General features: G+C 34.3%; 1 protein-coding gene across 1 annotated transcript in view; it reads right to left on the bottom strand.

Annotated features, from left to right (window-relative positions):
* HCN1 (hyperpolarization activated cyclic nucleotide gated potassium channel 1) overlaps positions 1–24516 on the bottom strand; it is a 799285-nt gene that overhangs the window by 459359 nt on the left and 315410 nt on the right. The window contains exon 5 of the mRNA XM_057495355.1: positions 16042–16188. Coding sequence (XP_057351338.1) covers positions 16042–16188 — 147 coding nt within the window. The remainder of the gene's footprint in view (positions 1–16041; positions 16189–24516) is intronic.

Raw genomic sequence — 24516 nt, 5'->3', positions numbered from 1 at the left:
ATCACAATTCTTTATAGCACATTGATTTAAATAAACACATAGTTAAGCTATATTTTTAAATCTCCATCTAGATTCTTTATTGTAGTTATTATAATGAGTTTTTCAGCAATGTGTCTAGCCTGAGTTATGAGTATTGTCTATGTGCATTAAATGGAGCAATGCTCAGTTCCTAAGGGAATGAGACACATGGCCCTGACCTTAATAAGGTACTCCAAATTACTAAGCTTACTATTAACACTAAACAAAAAAAATGTAATTACTTCTTTCCTATAGTATCTTGTAGAACCATAAAGAATGGAAGTGCTAAAAAAGCAAACACAAACATCAACAAAAACCCCACAATGATGAGGGTATTTACAAAGAGCCACCTGAAAGAGTTACTGATAACTAAAGCTGTAATGGTTTGAGTAACAAAAAAATAATGTAATATTTGATTAACTGTAAAATATAAACTAAATAACCATAATTCCATACTTTTATAAATAAATGAGAAAATTAAAAGTAGGGGAAAATAGACAAAGCTTCTGCTCAAATTCCAAACACACCAACTTTTATCTGTAAAAAGCAGGTAAAACCCTGCCCTCCATCTTACTTTGATGTAATATCAACTTAGTTCTGATATGAAAGTCTTTTCATCAGTCCTTCCCATTATTTTGTTCAAGTATGATGGAATTATTCATGTTCATTGTTCAGTCACAGTGTAGAGTATTTTTTAAAAGTATAACACAGATACAGTAAAGCACACAAATCTTAAGTGAATTTTTCAAGTATGTGCACCTGTAAAACCACCCTGATCCACTTACAGAACATGGATTAGAAGGCTTCCTGTTTCCCTTTTCAGGTAACCCCAGAGGTTCTAGCTATTCTGCCTTCTATCACCACAAGAAGTTTTATTTCTTGAAATTCACATAAATGGATTCATAGATGTGTCTTTTCATGCCTTGCTTCTTTTGCTCATCAGCCAGTGTGATTCATTCATGTTGTAGGGTGGTAGTTTATCCGTTTTTTATATTTGAGGCTGTATTTCACTTTATAATTATGCCAAAACTTTTCCATTCTACTCTTCATGACATTTAGGTTGCTTCCAGCTTTAAGCTAACAAAATTAACCTGTTATGAAAATTCTTAAAGTGTCTTATGCACTGATTCCTCTTGATTATTTACTTTATGTTGAAATTGCTGAGTAACAGGACAAACTTATATTTAACTTTAGTAGGTACCACCAAAAGTTTTCTAAAATTGATTGTGTCATTTTCCACACATACCAGCAATATATAAAGTTCCAGTTGTCCTCGAATTTGATATTATCACTTTTTTAAACTTTAGCCATTATAAGGCATGTAGGAATATCTTTTTATTTTTAGATTATTTTCATTGTGGTTTTGTCTTAAATTTCCCCAATGATAAAAGTTGTTATGCACATCATCATAGGTTTATTAATCTGATGAATATCCTGTTTGGTGAAGTGCCCAGTCAAGAGTTTTTGCTACTTTTTTTTCTATTGTAGGAGTTCTTTTTATAGTGTTGACATGAGTTCCTTATTGGGATATGCACTGCACATATCTTCTGTCTGCTTGCCTTTTCACTCTCCATGGCATATCTTTTATTATTATTTTGTTGGCAATTTGATTCTTCATTTGTTTCACTTTATGACAACCAGGAAAACAGCATTTGATCTATTTAGATTTCTTCAAAAAAGATTTATTTTAAGCATAAATCTATGGGAATCGTGTGTCCTCTGAGATGCTGGGAAATTAAGCAATATCTTGTTTGGTCATTATTTGAAAAAATAGCAATATTTTAAGTCTCCTTCTAATACTACAATTCTTTATTGGTAACTTATGTATCTTTGTGGAAAGTTCCATTTTGTAAAACACAGTTTTCTTCCATTCTACATTTTATTCTACACAGCAGTTCTAAAAGTTTTAAACATGGCAGCTATATATATAATTACCATCATTACAATAATGAATCATAGAGTAATCTTAGCAAAACAGAGCTGCTGTTACATTGCTAAGTTCCTACATGTGCATACACTGTATTTTTAGGCACACAATGTAGTCAAATCTATAACAAGTGATATTTTATCTACTAGAACATTTTTTAAAAAGTGCTGCTGATTTTGCCCTTCTTTTTTTTTTTCTTTTTCCAATTCAGTAGCCTGGACTGGGTAGACTCGAAGCAGAGTAATTGGATATGTTAGGGGTTTCTTTAAGGCAGGGATAATTTTAAGAATGAACATGATAAAAAATAAGAGAATATTTTTTGATTCTTGCTCAGTTCTAAGGTACTGCTCTACATGTTTTGTGAATATAAATTTATTTAACCTTCACAAAAATCCAATGCTTAGATATTATTATTGCTCCGTATTATAAAAGACAGTAATCTGCCCAAGACCACATATTTGCAAGATGAAGAACTGTGGTCTGTCAAGCAACCCAGCTCCCTAACTTAGGGTTTTGATGGATTTTAGGGAGCAGTTTACCCTTGCACATACCTAGAATCACTGCAAGTCCTGAAAATGTCGAAGTTAATTATGAAATTCTTTGTTTGAATTTACTGTGTGTGGGTCTATGCGTGACAGATGGCAGCTCTATCTAGATTTTCGAAGGCGCTGTTCCCAGCAGGAAGGCAAGTGCACCGGGCTGACTGTGGTGGGATGACCACGATGAAGATGAGCTTTGTTCTCTCATTTAATTACAACCACAGTCCGACTAAACAGTTGCATTATTGATCCAGTGGTATAGATGCGCCAAATGAGTCTCAAAAAGGTTGTCATTTCACAAAAAAACACATAATGTGTAAGAAGTAAGCCTGATATTTAAAGGCATATATTCTGTTAATAAAGAAACATTTTCTAACATGGTAGCTATTAGCCACATGGAGTTACTGACCACTGGAAATGTGACCAGTGTAACTGAGAAACTGAATTTTTAATTTACTTAATTTTAATCACTTAAGTTTAAAATTAACAGCAGATGGTTCAGTTATTAGAAAATGTTAAATTGTGTTGGGAAAACTTGAATAGGTGGATACATTTTTTCAGCTGTAAATTTTATGAAATCTACATAAAAATCAAAGGTTTCTGAGGAAAATTTAGCATCCAAATTGAGAAGTGCTTTAACTATAACAAAATACATCAGATTCTGAAGATTTAATACAAAAAACATAATGTAAACTATTTCACTAATGATGTTTTTATACTGATTGCATGTTGAGATGATAGTATGGTTAAGAAAATTTACTATACCTAATTCCACATTTCTTTTTATTTGTTAATGCAACTACTAGAAAAATTTAAATTTCTTATGTGAGTCACATTACATTTCTACTGGACAAAAAGTGCTGCTGTAAAGTAAGTGTGATATCATATGTAAGGGGATTTGGAATATAGAATGCAGTTAAATATGTCATTTAATGAAGAATTCAGCAAGACAAACATAAAGTACAATTTTTTTTGTAATATAGTGCTGAATCTACATTTAACAGCATTTTTTTTATTAAGGTATCATTGATACACATTCCTATGAAGGTTTCACAAGAAAAACAGTTTAGTTGCTACATTCACCCATATTATCGAGTTCCCCCATACCCCATTGCAGTCATTGTCCATCAGTGTTTGTGAGATGCCACAGAGTCACTACTTGTCTTCTCTGTGCTACACTGTCTTCCCCATGACCCCCACTACACACACACACACCATGTGAACTAATCATAATGCCCCCCAATCCCCTTATCCCTCTCTCCCCACCCTTCCCCTTTGGTAACCGCTAGTCCCTTCTTGGAGTCTGTGAGTCTGCTGCTGTTTTGTTCCTTCAGTTTTGCATAAAGCACAATTTTTTGATATTTATTTATACCTTGAAGAGAGACGTAAAATGGAATGTGAAACTTCCATAGACAGTAAAATGCAGTTTAGGTTGATTCTTGGAAAGATTAGATTTAGATCTCAAGATTTTTAAGAGGAGTAAATCAGTATCTGGAAATGTCTATTCATATCCAAAATTAATTTTAAAAGCTCTCACTGAAAACCTGTAAGGAAGTCCTCTGCAATCATTACCTCTAAGACAACTATATGAAGTTTTAGAGGCAAACTATACTTTTAATAACACACTCTATGTTAAAGTTATAAGCAGTCAGATGTGTAAACCATTATTTCCTAAAATAAAGAAGTATCTAAAAGTCTGTATCTAGTTGAGGGAGGGAGATATATATGTACCTATTCAGTATAAGATAATAACTAAAATAAACATAGATTAGACTCTGTGTGTATACGTGTGGGGGGGGGGGCTCAGTCCCTGATTCCAAGGCTAACTGACTATGTCCATAGAAAGTGACTCAGACACTTCAAATATTAATTTTCTCAACTATAAAATGGAGTTAATACTAGCAGTTCCATCACTGATCACTGCAATGATTAAATTAAATAACATAAGTAAAGCATTTAAATAAATTCACTCAGGGTTATCTATTATTAATTATTATAACTCATAGCTATATTGTAAAATGATGTCTGTTAAGATCAAGTGAATGGGTAGAGACCATATATTCTATAAAATTTCAAAGAAACAAATATTTCAAGATAACTTGGTAAAAGGATACTGGGTCAGATTAAAAGGAAGAAAAACAGTTGAGTTGGGGACTGGTTATTAAAGACCAAAGTCGAGATGGGTACACTGGTTCAGAAGAAGAAAATAACAGGATATCCTTAGGGCATAGTCAATAAAATTCCCTTTTGGCCTAAGTCAAGGATAAAATAAAGGATTTGTGTAATACAGCTGCCTTAATGATATAATTAATTTGAAAGTGAATTGTAAATTATATTCACATACCATTTTTTTTAAAGCAAGCACATTAGGGCAATTAAAAAGCAAATTTCCCTGAGCATTCTCACCTGGCTTATAATGATCTGGTGGTTTAGATTTAGATCTCAAGATTTTTAAGAGGAGTAAATTTCAACATGGTAGAAGCATGTAGAGGAAAATCAACCCATACAAGCAGATCTTAAAATGCTTAAAAATGTTTTAAACATGCATCCAAATATTGACCATTAACTTAGTTACCACTTCAATTTTTTTACACTCAAAGTATTTCCCTTGATTTATGTGTCCTATTAGGTAGGATTTACCACAAACCTCTCTCAGTTGGGATAATCTGTTTTATTTTTGTGAAGAGAGCTTTTATTGCAACTTCTAAATAATTTAAATTTCAAAATTATGTAATAAATACAAAGGTAAGAAATACCTTTAATGTTTACTTTGGGGAAGTTAATGGAGTTAGAGTTAGAAGAGGGAGGATTGATGAATTAATATAGTTTACTGTAGTTTTCCATCTTGTTACAGAAGAGCAACTAAGTAATTTGTATTAGCTAGCAAGTTGTATTTCAGAGTCTTTGAAAACAAAGGAATATTCAAATTTCCTTTAAAATACATAAGAACAAAATTTCTGTATTCTCATCATCTTCTTGAAAGTAATTTTATATATTTATATATTCCCTTAAGATAATCAATTTGCCTTAATATAGTTGTAATCATAATATACATTCAATATCTGTTTCGGTTTTCTCCACTTTTGCAACATAAAATATTTCCCATTTTGAAGCAGCATACTCATTGTTATTTTTAATGGCCACACAATATTCCATCTTGTGTTAATCACAGCTCTATGCTAAGAAAGTGCAATAGGGATAGAGAGAAATAGTCTGCAATGGCCTCTTAAATACTGGCAAGCTTTAGCATTTTTCATAATTACTTGTGTTTTGAAACTCAGCTACATCATTAATTGCTAGATTTGTAATATCCTCCAATTATGAGTTAAAAGGTAATTAACCTAAAATCTTTGCATATACAAATAGCCAATTATGATTAAGTGGCTTAAATGAAATCTGCCTGCTTGTAATGGATAAATCAGAACAAAATAAATTTAACATTCAAAAATTTGAATGTTTTAGTTATAGTTCTCATATGCATCAATTTAGATTTGATGTATTAAATCACATGTAAACCTTACAATTTGAGCATAAATGAAGTCGGAAATTTAGTTTTAATGGAGTCCCACTTGTTTGCCTTCCTAGAACAGAGGAACATACTGCTTTATTAGGCACCATGTAAGATGGCAGCAGATAACATAAAATCCTTTTACTGGTCACTTAAATTTGATGATAAAGGAAAGAAAAAGAGGAAGAAACAGACCAAGAAAACCTAAATCAAGGAATCCAATATTGATAAGAACAGTGTTCACTGGAGACTTAGTATCTTGTCCCCATTCTTCAGTATCACAGCCTGAAGCTCAGTAGGATTTAAGCCCCAGCAGAACGCAGCTCCAGTGGCCAGCAAGCTGTAAGCAAGCTGTAAGAGCGATCTGCAGAACAGGAGTTAAAACAGGACCAGCAGACAGTAGGATGAATTAGAAGACTTAATTGTGAAATAAGGTGATTTGGAGACTTTGATAAAAAAGCTGCATTTGAAATTTTATAATATAATCTATATAAATTCATTTTCCTCATTAACAGGTCATGAAGAGGAATAATTTGTGCATAATAATATAGGTACATGTGCAAAGGACACAAGAAAATCAAGCCAAGTCCTAAAACCAGGCATGAGTCCTAAGATGCATTAAACATTGATTGATCTGTCACTTTAGTTAGATTTGTATGGAGCAGTGCACATGTTGGTATGTGCTATGGGATGAATTGTGTCCCCCCCAAATTCCTGTGTTGAAACCCTAACTCCTGGTACCTCCGGATGTGACTGTATGAAAGAGGTAATTAAGTTAAGACAAAGCTGTATGGGTGGGTTCTAATCGAATCTGACTGCTGTCCTTTTAAGAAGAGGAAATTTAGACACACAGAGACACCAGGGATGGATAGACACCAGAAAAGACCATGTCAGGACGGAGGCAGAGTGTATCCACATGCAAGCCAAGGAGAGAGGCCTCAAAAGAATCCAAATCTGCTGGTACCATGATGTTGAATTTCCAGCCTTCAGATCTATGAGACAATAAATTTCTGTTGCTTACGCCACCCAGTCTGTTGTGTTTTGTCTGGGCAGCTCTAGCAAACTCAGAGAGCAAGTTAGGCTGATGAAACTGTGGCAGGAAAGATGAAGCCCCCACTCCTGAATACCTGCCAGGACACAGCAGCACCTCAGCTCTGAAAGTGTGGCAGTGGTGGGCTACACATGATCCAGTTAGGGTCACCGTGAGGAGATGTGGGACACAACCCACATCCTTCAACATCTAAGCAATTGGGTCTGAAGAGAAATAAATTCAGAAAGATATTTAGTTTTGGGAAACATGTCGGGTAACTGGGTGAAAAGAGCAGCAGGCAGATGGAAATGGCATGGAGATGAGATACAGGAGTAGGTGCTTTTTTATAGGATTAATTTTTTACATTTTCATAAAATATATATAACAGTATTTATAGTTGTTGCCATTCCAAGTGTACAGTTCACAAGTGTATTCACAAGGGTGTGTAACCATCATGACTAGCTATACCTAGAACTTTTTCATCATCCTCAACAAAAACTCTGTAACCATTAACCAATAATTCCCCCTTCTCCCTCCTCTCAATCCCTGATAATTTCTATTCTTCTTTCTGTTACTATGAATTTACCTATTTCAGGGCCTCCTGCAAATGGAATTATACAGTGTTGCACAGGACTAATTTTTGAAGTCCTCCAAATAAACACTGCCAAAGAAAGTAATGGGGCAGGGGAAATAATGAAGCAGTGTCAGGAAAACTCAAGGAAAAGGCTCAGTGGTCTGACTCTCCCTCATTACAACAATACACGCAAATTATCTTCTCCCCTCTCCATCCAATTCCGCTGACTCCTATTTCTGCACACCCTGGCTAGCAGGGGTTAACTCTTGTCTTCGTGATACCGGCCACTCTGGCAGGTGTGAGGTGATCCTGTGGGTTTGATTTGCATTTCCCTGATGATTAGTGACAGTAAGCATCTTTGAATGTATCTGCTGGCCATCTGAGTATTTTCTGAAGAAATGTCTGTTTGCCTATCTTTTAATTGGACCATTTGTTTTCTTGCTGTTGAGTTGCATGAGTTCCTTATATATTTTGGATATTAACCCTTTATCAGACATGTGGTTTGCAAACATTTTCTCCCATTTGCTAGGCTGTCTTTTCATTCTGTTGATGGTTTTCTTTGCTGTACAGAGCCTTTTATTTGATGTGGTCCCACATACTTATTTTTGGTTTTGTTGCTCATGCCTTTGGTATCACATCCAAGAAATCATGGCCAGACCCACATCAAGTAGCTTTCTTCTTCTGTTTTCTTCCAGGAGTTGTGTGGTTTCAGACATTTCAAATTTCATTATATAGTATCTGCTTTTCTCTGGAAATTAATCATATATGACTTTCTATACATCTTCTATTTTTAAGAATGCATTTTAACTTTTTCCTTCATAGTTTTTCTTTTCTTAACATCACTGATCCTCAGGGAAATGCAAAGCAAAACCACACGATCACCTCACCCCTGACAGAATGGCTGGTATCATGAAGACAAGAGGTAGCCCATGCTAGCAAGGAAGTGCAGAAAAGGGAGTCAGGGATCATAGTTTTTCTTTTCTATGTATTTATATTCTCTCTCTACAAGCATACAGTAAGCATTTTGAGACTGCAAACCACATTTTACAATTTATCTTCTCTTCACATCTGGTCAATGTTTTGTACATGTTATGAAATCAATAAATGTTTTTTTTGTCTGTTTTCTAGAAATGAGGGATGCAGGAGAAAAGCTCTGGGTCAAAGGGGTAAGAAGAAGACCAAATTCTTTGCTTGGTAATGTGATCATGACTAAGCCACTTACATAATTTTTCTAGCCTTTTACTACTGGGTCTGTTCAGTCAATATCTGACAATTGATAAGATCTATATATAATTTTACAACACTATGATTCTAGCCTGTGCAACTTATCTTAACTAAATACATTTTTAGAGGGAATTAAAAAAAATCAACAAGTATATACTTTTAAAAAAATAATTCAGAATCTCATTAAAATATGCATGCAAATGATGCTTTCTTTCTTAATAGTTTATTTAACAAATTAAAGGTCAGAAGGACAGTATTATACTCTCAGACCGGTTCATGTTCTGTGAAAATGAAATATACTGATGTCCTATATTCTACTGGGACACATGATCTGTACCTATTTTCAGCCCATGGCTCTTCACACTCCATTGTTTAAAAATAGATCAGTTCTGAACTTTGGAGACAGGCTCAGAAGGGCATTAACCTCCTTCTGGACTGTTAAGTTTGCCATTTTGCTCTAATCAAATCAGTATAAATCTGATCATGCTAAAAATAGACTTTCTTACTTTGTATATATCCCAAAAGGCTCTCATAAGCAAAGGGGTATAGTTCACTGAATTTTTTAAATTAGGTTTAGTTTTAAATATTCTGCCTGCTTTTACTAAAACATTCATCAGTCTCATGGTCCTAACATTTCATTGTCAAGTTTTGAAGCTGAGACATTGTCTCCAGAAAGCTGGCTGTTAAAAGGAAGAAAGAGCTTATTAGCAGGGTAGAATAAATTCCAAAAGAAATGAGACACATGATAAGGCTGTACCTCTGATGTATGGCCTATCACCCTCTGAATGACGCTCTCACAGTCTTTACAAAAAGTTACAATTGTTTATTTATAAACAATTTATAAACTATCTCACTAAGCTGTAAGAACCATGAGGGCTGGGTCTATACCCTATTCTTCATTAAATCATAGTAATACCAAGGATTGAATTTTACTGTGTATTTACTATGTGCCAGGTACTTTCCTAATTTTTAAATATTTTCTGCTCATTTAATCTTCATAACAACTCTATGAAGCAGTTATCATTGTCATTCATATTTAAAAATGAGGAAAGTGAAACATACAAGTTATGAAATAGCCCAAGTTGTACATACAGTAAGTTGTGGAGCTGGATTTAAAGTGGCTGGTGGAACCGGGCGATGCTCGTAACCATAATACTGCCCAGCCTCTTAGTACGCATTCATTCTTTGTTATATAACTGAAAGGATGCATCAACTATTCATGTCAGTGAGAGTATCATAGAAGGGATTTAAACTATTCAAAACAATGAAACTGAATACTTCTGAATAGCCACAGGGAAACAGGACCATATTATAAATGGGTGGAAGGAGAAGAAAAAGGAAAATTCTCCAGGCTGAGCCAGGTCAGGAACAACTGGGAGAGAGGAGAGGTTTCTAGAGATCACTGAAGTCCAGCTTTCCAGACTCAGAATTTTGACTAGACATAGACATGGAGCACCCAGAAAGTGAAAATTATACATTATAGATACTAGATACTGAACACATCATAAAATAATAACTTTAATTTAAAATGCCAAATTTCTGAGTACCATCTTAAAGATTTTCTCAGAAAATTGTAGTTGTTCTGGCCCATGCATTTTGCTCTCAGTGAAATAAAGATACTTTTTAAAGATGACTTTACAATCACTTTCTAGAATGCTGACAATTCTAATGGAGTCAGGCTCAGATCATATGATCTAGCCCAAGGATGAAGAACACAACTTTATCTACCACTCTGAATCTTTTACACTCTGAGGTGGCTCACTACTTAGGTTTGGACAAAGAAACTAGCAACATTTGTTTTATGAGCCACTGACAATATTGTAGAATGAGTTGGAGTAGAATACAAGAAGAGGAAAGTATTTATTTTCTTTGTATTCCATGGATGCTACTAGGCTATAGAGACTGGACAGAACATTTAGACATCTTCTACAATGGTACTCTTGAAATACTGCCCCCACCACATGCTGACTCTGCACTAAATCATTGATGCATAAATCTGGAGGAAGTTGAAAAGAAAATAGTAACAACCACATGCAAAGGGACCTTCTGGCTGATAGTGCTTATATCAAAACAAAATCACAGAGAAAGCTAAAGATTCCAGCTTCTTTTGTTATATATTAGAAACTGTATTTTCCACAGTGTAATCTAAAGCAATACTAAGAAAGTTCTGTGGTCAGAGTGCTTCCTAGTTCTGGGCACCACTTTTTATCCATACAAGCTCCTCTGTTTTATTGATAAAATGCTGTCTCTAAGCTCTAACAAGAAATGATTCTTTGAGATGATTTGTCAGGTATGAGATCCATATTTACTTTGCAGTTGATTACTTATTAAACAAGTAGTTATTAAGTATGTACTATTTAGGGACTGGAGTTATGGTAGAAATAAAGAAAGACAAAGTCCTTGCCTTCTTGGATTCCAAGTTCATATAGCAAGATGGGCAATTAACAAATAAATATTAATGGAGAACAAGACAACCGAATGATATGTGCACAACAAAAAAAGCTTATGTGATATAGAACTAATTTAGATACTGCTCTGGGAAGGGCTCTCTGAGGAGGTAACATTTTGAGCCTGAAGCAATAAGACAAAACCAGGTATTTGTTAAAGGCATTTCAGCAATTTGTCTCCAATATGTGAAAAAGATAAATCATCTAATTCCTGCCACAGAAATGGAAATAAGAGAGTGCTTTAAAAAAAAATAGTGTTTTTGAAATATCTACGAACTGAACTAATTTATATATGCACAGTATGAGGTTTTCTGTAGGAATCTTCAAAGGTCACAAAGATAAAATTTTTCTCCCATTTTACTTCTTAGGGAATCTTCATATTTAAAACTATTCAAACACATTTTTAAAAAAGGCTGGGGTATAAAATATAATACAGATTAATTAATTATGATATAGGATAATTTTCACCTACCTTAGCATTGCATTTACTTGCTTTATTTTTAGTTACTTTGTGTAAGTCTTTGAGAGTCTGAAGGTTTGAGCTATGCTTCATTTTTATATGTTGCTGACTTGTGTTGACAGAAATCACAGCTCTTAACTATAGATTAGCATGTCAAATCATGCAAAATATTTTAATAAAAATAAGCCTCCTGGACAATTAAGCATTTTAAATTAAAAGTCATATTATAATATAAATGGTGGTTGACTCAAAATTGAATAAATGATTAGCATTTGTATGTGATGTGTATATGTGTGTGCAAAGCACATCTCATATTTTTACCTTGTATTACAAAATACCTATCAAAGAATCCAGTTTTCCCTGTCTAAGCAACCTCATTTCACTCATTTGACATTTACTGCATCAGTCATTCAATGTCTTCCATGTGCCAGGCACTCTCCAGGCACTGAAAGTACAATAATGACCAAAACATTCATTTGCATAAACTTATGCCTCATTTCTAAGTGGGATGCAGCTTTCAAAGGTGGTATGATATATTTTACTACTTCTAAAATATTTATTGTGATCTATCACTATGGCTTTAAAACAGCAGGCACATACTACTCAATTTAATAGGGAGCAAGATATATTTCTCATCGTTCTGTTTGAACTTCTCTTCAGAAACCATGTCTGGCTGTATTAGATTCAAGTTTTAGCTGAATAATGATTTTTGTTATCTCTGTACTATGTTTCACTTTCCTATTCTACTCATCCTGTTTCCCTTCTAATAAAGCCTTAACTAAGCATAACATTGTATTTAGGTTTTTGTGTGATTCTGATGCCCAATGACAGAAAGCTGCAGAGCAAGGGAGCAAATGGAGAACACTGTTTTCACCTTTTTCAAGGTGTTAAGTGTGTGCATATTTCATGCTTCCACTTCTAGGACCTCTAATTTTATTAAGAAGCCATAATTCTTACCCTGTTTTCATTCATAATTATGTTAAAGACCAATCACTCAGTAAGTATTCAATGAGTTCCTACTATATACTGGTCACTAGAGATATGAAGATATTAAGACATGGTCTCAAGAAGGGCATAGTCTTAAAAGAGATGAACAATAACCTGACAACTTATAATTACAGTGTCAGAGTGGTCAGGGAAAATTTATGAAGTTCATGCCTAGTAAGAGTGTTTTAATGGAAAGCAGAAGGTGAGCAGAACAGAAAGGATTGAAGATAGAGAAAGCAGCATTTCCCTCCAGGAAGTTATCAACAATTCCCTGTGATGAAGTATGAATGGGAAGAAATAGAAGGTAGAGGCAGGGCATGGAGCATCTCATGCGCCACGTCAAGGCACTTGAACTTTTTCCTGCAGGGCATAGGGGTTTATGATCAGGTTCTAAGAGAGTGGAATAGTCAAACTTGTGTCTTAAAATATCAATCCATCTGGTAGCGATGGTATGCATTTGAGCTAACTGCAATCATGGGCAGGGAGAAAAGTTGTGAGTGCACTTCAGAAGTTCAGTAAAAGATGCTTAGACCCTAAAAATATAAGGAAAAAATAATGTAGTGACTGGATAGTTGTAGGAAATGAGGAAATTGGACATATGTCTTCATATGTCTGAGGATGGTTCTAAGGGGGTAAAAATGAAATGTGGATTTTATTCCCATTGAAGTTCAGAGTAAATTAAAGTGTGGCAGGAGAAAGAGTTGTTAATAAAACACACAGGATTAAGAAAATTTTCTTGTTATGCTGATTTTACATTACACTGAGAATTTTCAGCACAGAGGAATGCTTCTCCTTAGGGTTCAGTTTTATACTCCCTTTTCCTGTCAGCTTTCTCTATTCCTTCAATGATATTTTATGCTGGAATGCGAATATTTCCCTCAATCTTTGAAATACATCTCTAGTTTTATCTTATCTCCTGTCTTTTGATTTGATTCCATCCCTGATGCTGTCTCTTGGATTACCTTTACCTCCTTGCTCTGGCCTGACTTTGAATCCCTCCAGGCCTTTGACCCAATTTGGTTCCAGTGTTCTGAGCTTCTGCCTCTTAGGGAAGGGTATTTTAATTTAAAACAGATTATGTAATCCAACAAAGAGATAAAGCAAAACATATTGATAGATTTAAACTAGCAAAAAAATGATATGCTTATAAACATTTTTTTAAAAGTTTGCATGGCGTTTGGCAAGGCAAAAAGATGTATAATATTCTTATTTGATTTATTTTTGATTGATGGAAATTAGATAATCAACAACAGACATTTAGCCCCCTTTATTGTCAAGAGCCTTACCTGGTCGCCTAAGACTTAAAAACAAAACCAAACAATCAAATAACTTTTAGTGGATGCAGAAACTTAGGAATGGTTATAAATGGTAAAAGTATTTGTTGAAATGAAAATATTATTTTTAATACATGCTACGAGAACTAGGAATTTGAAGAAAAAATTAAATATGATCAATGGCCTTTGCTTTTAAGGAATCTTTGACAAAAGTGAAGAAACAAGTGTGAAAAATAATGATAACAGACAGGATGGATAAATAGCACACAAGAATTAAGGAATCCGTGCACTGGAGGTCAGAGAAAAGAGAGATCAGCTCTAGTCTGGCAATTCAATGAAGGTAATAAATAAATAAATATTACTTGAACAGGATTTTTCCAACAGATGAGAGACATTTCTAGAAAACATATGATGCAAGGTGAGAAATTATAATTGATTTTTGCAAAACAGCAAGTTGCACAGTTTGGCTGCAGGCCACTTTGGAACATGTAGGGCAGCAGGGAAAAGCAAAATGGGAAATTTAGCTGGGATCAGAGCACAGAAAGGCTGGAATGTGAGCCCAAGGAGGCTGTATCTGAATTAATTTGTAATGTGGAGAGTGAAAGTTTCTGAGCAGGGAAATGATTAGCTTGTACATATAAAAAAAAGATGAATCTGGCAGTCATGTTTCAAATGGTAATTAGAGAAAACAAACCAGACACTAGAAGGCAAATTAAAGGGGCTGTGCAAAGAGTCTATGTGAGAGAACTATGGTTAGGGTGATGGCATGAAGGAAGGGAGACAGAAAGAAAATGAGGGCACAGATGTAAGATGTACTGCCACAGTGATTGGCACATGGTGATTGGTTGTGCAAAGGAGAGATTTAAAAAAGGAAAAAAAAATTACATTCCAAAGGACTTGAGAGAATGATTAAAACATTTACAGAGACTTCAAAAGATAAATGTTTTAATGATGGAATATAATGACTTTATTACATAGGTCACTATATATATATATGTGTGTGTGTGTGTATACACATATACACACACACACACATATATATATATACATCTGTTTATATGTGTGTGTATATGTATATATATGTATATGTATATGTACATATATACACACAGGGCTAGGGGAGTATCATGTAGCTTTTAAGAAAACAGAGCTTACAGCAACAAGTTGGAACTCAAATTTACAAAATTAAAGTATGAGATGAAAATAAAAGAATAAATTCAGAATGCAAAATGAAAAGCCAATGGCTTAGTATAGGTTCAGTGTTAAAGAAGCCCCAAAAGAGATTCAGCACATGGGTTTCATTAACAGTTTATAAAGTACCACCAAGGGCTCAAAGACAAAGCACTTGATAAGTAACAGATCACTGATAACTTTCAAGGCAAAAATTTTGGTAAAGAAATGGAGATCAAACCACAATGTAATGATTATATAGTAATGTTTTGAGAAGATTGGTAGTAAAAGAATGAAGAAACAGCAAACCAGTGTAGGAAATATCGAGAATGTTCTTTTGGTCTATGAGGCCACCTGACGTTCTAGTGGGCAGAAGGTTGACTTCTAGGGAGGGATGGAAAGAAGATGCAAGGCAGAGGTGATTATTGATGTGGTACAGTGTTTTAACTAGTGAATAGGAAATGAATCACAATGGACCTGGTCGGTCCTGATCAGGGTTCAGGGAATGAACAGGGAAAAATGAATGTGGGAGGAGAATAGAAATCAGACAATAAGTAGCTTGGTGAACATGAGATGAGGGAATGGAATATTGGGAAGGTATAGACAATGAGGATACAAGAAGGAATTTTAATAACTAGGGATATAGAAAGTAAAACAGTTCTGACAATCATAATCAGAAGAACAATTTTCCAGTACATTTTTCCCCCAACAATTAAAAGCCTATATATTGGAGAACATAGGGAGAATAAAGGCAAAACAAGATGCCTTAACATTTAGTTCTGAATTTTTTTTTTGAGTAATGTCATCACATGGACTTGAGGATTTCCTATGAAAAGAGAAACAATGATCATGTATCATGGAGACTGAGGACTATTAATCTTACCTCTCTCAGAGGATCATTGAGTTCATTGAGAATATTTTCCTCATCAAAGATTTTGCCTTGGTATCTGTGTTCATAGTAATCATGTATCTTCTGACGCATATCAGCTGGTAACTTATGGAAGGACATGTATTGCTCCACTTGCTTATACTGCATGGAAAGGAAAAAGGAAATTAGAAAACATTGTTAGGCTGCATGAGAAATCATCATGTTACTTTGTTGTGCTACATTCAATACCATTTGAATAACAGGAACATGAAAAAATCATTTAAGGGGAAGGAACTAAAGTACTAGGTTGTAATGTATCTACTCTGTCATATACTATATTAGTAATTGATTTAAGTAAATATTTTCTGTCAAGAACTGAGAGGTTATGGAAAGAAAGCATTAAAGGAGGTCAGAGTGAATTCAAAGGTCTTACCCCAGAAAAGCCAGGGACAAGTCAAGAAAAAAAATGTGATGCTTTTTTTTTTTTCATGCTGTGTTCTAAAAGAAGTATGAAGCTGATGTTTTGACTCTACATTTGGAGACAGAATCTCAAAACTTTAGATAATACAAAACGTTTATCTTAGACCTTAAAGCAAAAGATTGGACCTAAGTAAATTTTGAATCTGGAGGCAGAGAGCTTGGCACCTGTTTGCAAGTCACAGATTCTCAAGCAACACAGATGCCCTGAAAAGTAAGAGAGTATGTCACACTTCAATTTAGGATTTAGGAGAATATCCAGGTGGGACTAGACCCATATAATTTTATAGCTGAAACTTAACTCAGATGCTTAAGTTCATTTAGCCAAGTAGTTCTTAAGCCTGATTGGTGATACAACTTGGAGGGAGGTTGTCTTTTGGGAATGCAGATTTTTAGGCTTTTCTCCAGAGATTGATTCCATTGAAGCTGCCTTTGTTAATATACAAACACACACACTTGTGCATATATTTTTTCTTTTAATAACATCCCTGCTAATTAAACAGGAACATAGGAACATGGATATTACCTATGAACATATTAGAAGAGAATTTCAGGCTTTATCTCAGACATCTGAAATCAGAATCTGCATCTTAGAAAGATCCCTAGCTGACTCAGATACATTTATGACTGAGAAACATCCCTTGATGCTTCAAATGCAGATGATTCTGAGACCACACATTGAAAAAAAATTAACACCCCAAAATTTAATTGTACAAGTGATAACATTGAGTGCAAATTTTAAAAAGTAGGTAATAAAACTGGGTAAAGATATTGGATTAAGATTTTCCCTTTAATCACATTTTATGTATTATTTATGGAAGATTTTTTTCTCAAATTTTTTCCTGGTAACAGAGCTCTGACTAGAAGTCCTAGGCCTCCTAATTACTTGGTCATAATTATAACTGTAACTGGTAACTGATAACACATACATATAATGAGAAATGGCAGTTCATTTTGTTGTATTTCTTCAATTTTTTCATATATGCTTTCCTGACATATAATATCCATATTGTTTAGACATTACCTTTGAGAGAGTAGTATTCTCAAGGGAAATGAAACTTTGTCAGGAGATTTCATTTGGTCACCAGACTATCTCCTAGAGTATTTAAAGCCTGTGGGCCCTTATATATTTTTCCTGAAGTAACTTGATTGATTTAGGTATTCTGAATGTAGGCACAATGCTGTCACTGTCACTGTGTATAAGTGGCTTCTAGTATGTACTTGAGAACATTAGGTTAATTTCCCTGATGAGCTCAGAATCTGTATACCTGTCATTGGGTATAAGTGGCTTCTAGCATGTACTTGAGAACATTGGGTACATTTATCCTGATGAGCTCAGAATCCATACGCTTATCTAACCTTGGTAACCCACTTTTAGAGAGCTAGGATTCAGTCTGCTTGGCGCCTCTTGCAGGTCCTTAACAAAGAGCTTCAGTGGCCTTCTCTACAAGACTGCTGTGTAGGATAAAGCTGATTTGCAGCTGGACAAGAAAAGTTCTATCTTTATTTCTAGAGACATTTGTATATCTGATTTTACTTGGCCAAAAAGAAGGCAGTGGGATATTAGATGTACCATTTAGGACCTGAAACTCCACTGGAAACTCCAAAGTTTAACTTTTGTACTAATCATTTGCAACTAGCCTGCTTGGTCTGACTAACCTGGTTTGACTCCTTAAAGGGCTACTGCTATCTTTGCTGGTCAGCTCTCCCCAAACCAAGATCGTACAGATCTCAGCAGATGGAGCCAGTGACTCAGCATGCTCGAGTTGCCCAAAGATTGAGCCCATAGGGAGCTTCTACTGGAGGCAGCTGTCAGGCCACGAGTGTTTGACTGCATTCTCTTTTCTCTGCTGCACTGTATCCTTTGCCTTTAAACAAAAGTCTCGTATGAGCGGAGTCTGGTGAGCCCTGTCAAATATCTGAACTTGGGAAAACAATAAAACAGTTCAAGGCAACAGGACTGCCACAGTGTCAACATTTACTGCATTTATGAAAGTCCTTTCAGTTCTGGACAAATAAAGTATTCAACTTTCTTCAGAACCAGTAAATGTCAACGAATCTGCTTATTTTTCTCAAAGGACTGCGTGCCCAAACAGTGTTTGGACCAGGGAGAATCTTTCACCTTAACCAATATACTACGCTCTAGATTTCTCTATTCTTTACATGCATCTCAGATATGTGGAGGTAGCTTTCAAACTTAGTGGTATTTTATTCATTTGGGGGAAATATGTGGCTTAGGTGCAAAGGCCTACTCATCTAGAGAAAAAAATAATCTATGTCTATCTCTGGAATTGGAAAACGAATGCTTGCTTAGCTAAACACAAATGTTACATATAAAGTTATTTTGTTTTTATGGAAAGTCAGAGTTGGTTGAATCTGTTTAGACTTCTGTCTATTAAACTACAGTAAGAGAGTGTTACACCAAATGATCTTCCTTCTTTCAGACTAAAGGTCAATGAATATTTCTTGTCATCTACTTACACTGACTTCAGTTTGATTTTTGAGCCTACATTACATATTTCAGACATTCATTGACTCTTAACAATTATTAATCTAACAAATATTAACTGGAGGCCATGTGCCAATGGTTCTTAAGGTGTGGTTGACAAACCATCAGTATCACTGTGGAACTTGTGAGAAATGCACATTTATAGTTTCCACCCAGTCCTCCTGAATCAGAAACTCTTAGCAGTCCAATTTTTAACTAAAATATCAGAACCACTTCTATATGCCAAGTACTGTGTTACATTAGGACCTAAGGAAACACAATTAAATTAGAGAAGGGGAAAAAAAAGGAAAGTCAGTTTTTGACAAGTCAAGTGTAAGATGTCCATGACACATCCTAATACTTACATGTAGGTCAGGCACTGAAAAGAGAAATGCATGCATGGTCAATGACAAAGGGAGAACGTGTCAAATGAGACAAAAAACACAAAGTGGAACTTCTGTTTTAAAAGCAGTTCAGTCATGGAGGTTAATCAAGTTAAGAGAAAACTGACATTAACAAGATGTGAAAGCAGAACCAGAAAAACTTCATTAGCAGAATCAAAAGAAGGATAAAATTTCAAAAGGGGAGCACTCAAAGGCATGTATTCAAGGAAAAGAGGTATTGGACCATAGCCAGTGAATTTGGGAAGGAGGTAGTTAGCTTTGTTAGAATACAACACTTATTGAAAAGAGGAGCTTTTTTTGTTTGTTTGTTTATGTTTCCCTCTTACCTAACAAGACTTGCAAGAATGAAAGAAAATATCACTTCCATGTAATGTGAAGAAATAAAAATAACAAACTACTCTTTGAAGAAGACACCTGGTGGTAGCTAGACAATGAAATAAGAGGTTGGAAGTTAGGCATAAGCTGGCAAAGTAAAAATATAATAAAACTGAAAAGTTTTTGTTAATTGTAGTAATGTACTTCATGCAAAAGATGACTTAATACACTTAATAGTGACTGATGAATAGAGTTTTGAAAAAGATGCAAATACAATTTTCTTGAATGTATAAAATCAAAAGATTATCCCATCAGATCTAAGGAGACTATAAAATAATTACCATTCAAAATTCTAATGTTCTTTCATTTTTAAAATCATATTTTATTTTGTATTACTGCTATATTTTCTTGAAGTATAGTTGATATACAATATTAAATTGGTTTCAAGTACACAGCACAGTGGTTCAACTATTAGCTACACTACTAAATGTTCTCCCCAACTAATGTAGTTACTATCAACAAAGAATGATGTTACAAAATTATTGACTATATTCTCCATGCTGTACTTTCAGCCCTGAAACTAATTTATATTATGATTCAGATTTTGTGTCTCTTTATCCCCTTCCCCTTCATCTGTTTCACCCACTCATACCTACTCCTCCCCAATGGTAACCATCAGTCCCTCCTCAGTATCTATCAGACTATTTCTGTTTCGTTTTTTTAGATTCCACATAAAAGTGAAATCCTGTGGTATTTGCCTTTCCATGCCTGGCTTATTTCACTTAGCACGACTCTCTAGTTCCATCTATGTTGTTGCAAATGGCAATATTTCTTTTTTTATGGTTGAGAAACATGCTGTTGTATATATGTACCGCATCTTATTTATCCATTTGTCTACTATGGGTGCTTTGGTTACTCCCATATCTTGGCTATTGTATATAATGCGGCCATAAATATAGGAGTGCATATATCTTTTTGAATTAGTGATTTTGTTTTCTTCTGGTATATACCCAGAAGGGGAATTACTAGGCCATATGGTGTTTCTGTTTTTAGTTTTTTGAGGGATCTCAATACTGCTTTCCATACTGGCTGCACCAATTTACATTCCCACCAACAGTTCAGGTTTTCCTTTACTCCACATCCTTGCCAACACTTGTTATTTCTTGTCTTTTGGATAGTGGTTATTCCGACTGGGTGAGATCATATTTCATGTGGCTTTCATCTGCATTTCCTTGATGACTAGTGATGTGGAACATCTTTTCTTGTGCTTTTTGATCAGCTATATTTCTTCTTTGGGAGAATGTCTATTCAGGTCCTCTACCCATTTTTTAAAAGGGTTATTTGTTTTTTCTGTATATATTTTGGATATTAGTCTCTTATCATATATATCATTTCAACTTTATTCTTCCATACAGTAGACTGCCTTTTTGTTTTGTTGATGGTTTCCTTTGCCCGTACAGAAGGTTTTTAGTTTGAACAAGTCCCATTTGTTCATTTTTTATTTTGTTTCCCTTGCCTGGGAAAGATGTGTCTGGAAAAAAATTGCTCATGCTTATATTCAAGAGATTTTTGCCTCTGTTTTTTTTCTAAGAGTTTTATGGTCTCATTTCTTATATTCAGGTCTTTAATTCATTTTGAGTTTACTTTCATGTATGGAGTTAGACAACAATCCAGTTTCATTCTCTTGCATGTAGCTGTCCAGTTTTCCCAACATCAGTTATTGAAGAGACTATCTTTTCCCCATTGCATATTCTTGCCTTTATTGTTATATATTAATTGACTACATATGTGTGGATTTATTCTGGGCTCTCTATTCCATTCCATTGATCAATGTGTCTGTTCTTATGACAATATCATATTGTTTAAATAGCTGTAGTTTTGTAGTATAGTTTGGAATTAGGGAGCATGATATCCCTAGCTTTGTTGTTCTTCCTCAAGATTGCTTTGGCTACTTGGGGTCTTTTGTGGTTCCGCATAAATTTTGGGATTATTTTCTCTAGTGCATTGAATGGGTATTCTAGTATTTTGATAGGCATTATATTGAGTCTATAAATTGCTTTGGACAGGATGGCCATTTTGACAATATTAATTCTCCCTATCCGTAAGCATGGGATAGATTTCCATTTATTGCTGTCTTCTTTAATTTCTCTCATGAGCATCTTACAGTTTTCAGAGTACAGGCCTTCAACCTCCTTGGTTAGGTTTATTCCTAGGTATTTTATTATTTTTGATACAGTTGCAAATTGAATTCTTTTCCTGATTTCTCTTTCTGCTAGTTTGTTGTTAGTATATAGAATGCAACAGATTTCTGTGTATTAATTTTGTATCCTGCAACTTTGCTGAATCCATTTATTAGTTTTAATAGTTTTTGGATGGATTCTTTAGGGTTTTCTAGGTATAACATCATGTCATCCGCAAATAGCGACAGCTTAACTTCTTCCTTACCAATATGGATGCCTTTTATATATTTCTGTTGTCTGACTGCTGTAGCTAGGACCTCCAGTACTATGTTGAATAGAAGTGATGACAGTGGACCTCCTTGTCTTGCTCCTAATCTTAGAGGAAAAGCTTTCAGCTTTTTGACATTGAGTATGATGCTAGCTGTGGGTTTGTCATATATGGCCTTTATTATGTTGAGGTGTTTCCTCTATACTCACTTTGTTGAGAGTTTTTATCATGAATGGATGTTGAATTTTGTTAAATGCTTATTCAGCATATACTGAGATGATATTTTTTTTATCCTTTCTTTTGTTAATGTGGTATATCACATTGATTTATGAATATTGTACCATCCTTGTATCCCTGGAATAAATCTCAGTTGGTTGTGATGGATGATACTTTTGATGTATTTTTAAATTAAGTTTCTTAGTATTTTGTTGAGGATTTTTGTATCTCTGCTTAGCAGGGATACTGGTCTGAAATTTTCTTTTTGTTTGTAGTGTCTTTGTCTGGTTTTGGTATTTGAATAATGCTGGCCTTGTAGAATGAGTCTGGAAGTACTCCCTCCTCTTTTATTTGGAAGGATAGACAATAGCTTTTCTTTAAACATCTGGTAGAATTCACCTGCGAAGCCATCTGGTTCTAAAATTTTGTTTGTTTGGAGTTTTTTGATTTCTGATTCAGTTTAATTACTAGTAATTGGTCTATTCAGATTTTCTTTCTTCCTGGGTCAATCTTAGAAGATTGTATGTTTCTAAGAATTTGTTCATTTATTTTAGGTTGTCTAATTTATTGGCATATAATTTTTCATAGAATTCTCTTATAATTTTTTCAATTTCTGTGGTGTCAGTTGTAATTTCTCCTTTTTTCCCTGATTTTGTTTGTGTCCTTTTATTTTCTTAATAAGTCTGGCTAAGGGTTTGTCTGTTTTATCTTTTTGAAGAATGAGCTTTTGAATTCACCAATTTTTTTAAATTGTTTTTTCTCTATTCTATTTATTTCTGCTCTGATCTTTACTATGTCCTTTCTTATACTAACTTTGTGCTTTGTTTGTTCTTCTTTTTCTAGTTCCTTTACCTGTAAGATTAAATTGTTTATTTGGGATTGTTCTTGTTTCATGTGAGGTAGGCCTATGTATTGCAATGAACTTCCCTTTTTAGAACCCCTTTGGCTGCATGTCACATATTTTTGAACTGTTGTGTTTCTTTTAATTGTCTACTTGTATTGTTCAACTTCCTTTTGAATTACTGATCTATTGATTGTTTAGAAGCATGTTGTTTAGCCTCCATGGATTTGTTTTTCTGTTTTTTTTTAATGTAATTAATTTCTAGTTTCATATCATTGTGGTCTGAAAATATGCTTGATAAAATTTTAATCTTCTTAAACTTATTGGGACTTTTTTTGTGTCCTAATATGTGATCTATTCTGAGGAACATTCCATGTGCACTTAGAAGAATGTATATTCTGCTGCTTTTGGGTGGAATGTTCTGTATCTCTTGAGCCCATCCATTCTAATGTGTTGTTCAATACCACTATTTTCTTATTTATTTTCTGTCTGGATGATCTATCCATTGATGTAAGTGGGTTATTAAAATCCTCTAGTTTTATTTTGCTGCTGTCAATTTCTCCCTTTAGGTATGTTAATATTTGCTTTATACATTTGGGTGCTTCTATGTTGGGTGCATAGGTATTTATAATTGTTATATACTCTTTTGGACTGATCCCTTTATCATTATGTACTGTCCTTCTTTGTCTCTTGTTACGTTCTTTGTTTTGAAGTCCATTTTATTATTTAAGTATTGCTACTCCTACTTTTATCTCTTTTTATCTGCATGAAATATATTTTTCCACTGTTTCACTTTCAGTCTACCTATGCCTTTAGGTTTGAAATGAGTTTCTTGTAGGCAGCATATAGATGAACCTTGTTTCTTTATCCATTCAGCTACACTATGTCTTTTGATTGATACATTAAGTCCATTTACATTTAAAGTAATTATTGATAGGTGTGTATTTATTAACATTTTGTTAAATGTTTTCTGGTTGTTTTGGGAATTCTCCTTTGTTCTTTTCTTCCTCTGTTACACACTTCTCTTATGATTTGATATCTTTCTTTAGTGTTATTCCAGGATTCCTTTCTTTTTATTTCTTGTGAATCTGTTATAGGCTTTAGGCTTGTGGTTACCATAACATTCATAAATAGCTTTCTAAATATATAAGTCTATATTTAAGTTGATGGTTTTAAAATAATATTTTTAAACATCTTAAGATTTGATTCTTCAGAGATCTATTAGGTGTTTACAATGAGTGACAACATTCTGTTCTCAAAACCACTTTTCACTTCCCCCATGTCACCACTTTAAAAAGGTG

This window comes from Manis pentadactyla, chromosome 2 (assembly GCF_030020395.1).
Source record: "Manis pentadactyla isolate mManPen7 chromosome 2, mManPen7.hap1, whole genome shotgun sequence".
In the NCBI taxonomy this organism is placed as follows: domain Eukaryota; kingdom Metazoa; phylum Chordata; class Mammalia; order Pholidota; family Manidae; genus Manis; species Manis pentadactyla.
Note: the sequence above shows the minus strand (reverse complement) of the source record. Positions and strands in the feature narration are given on the sequence as shown.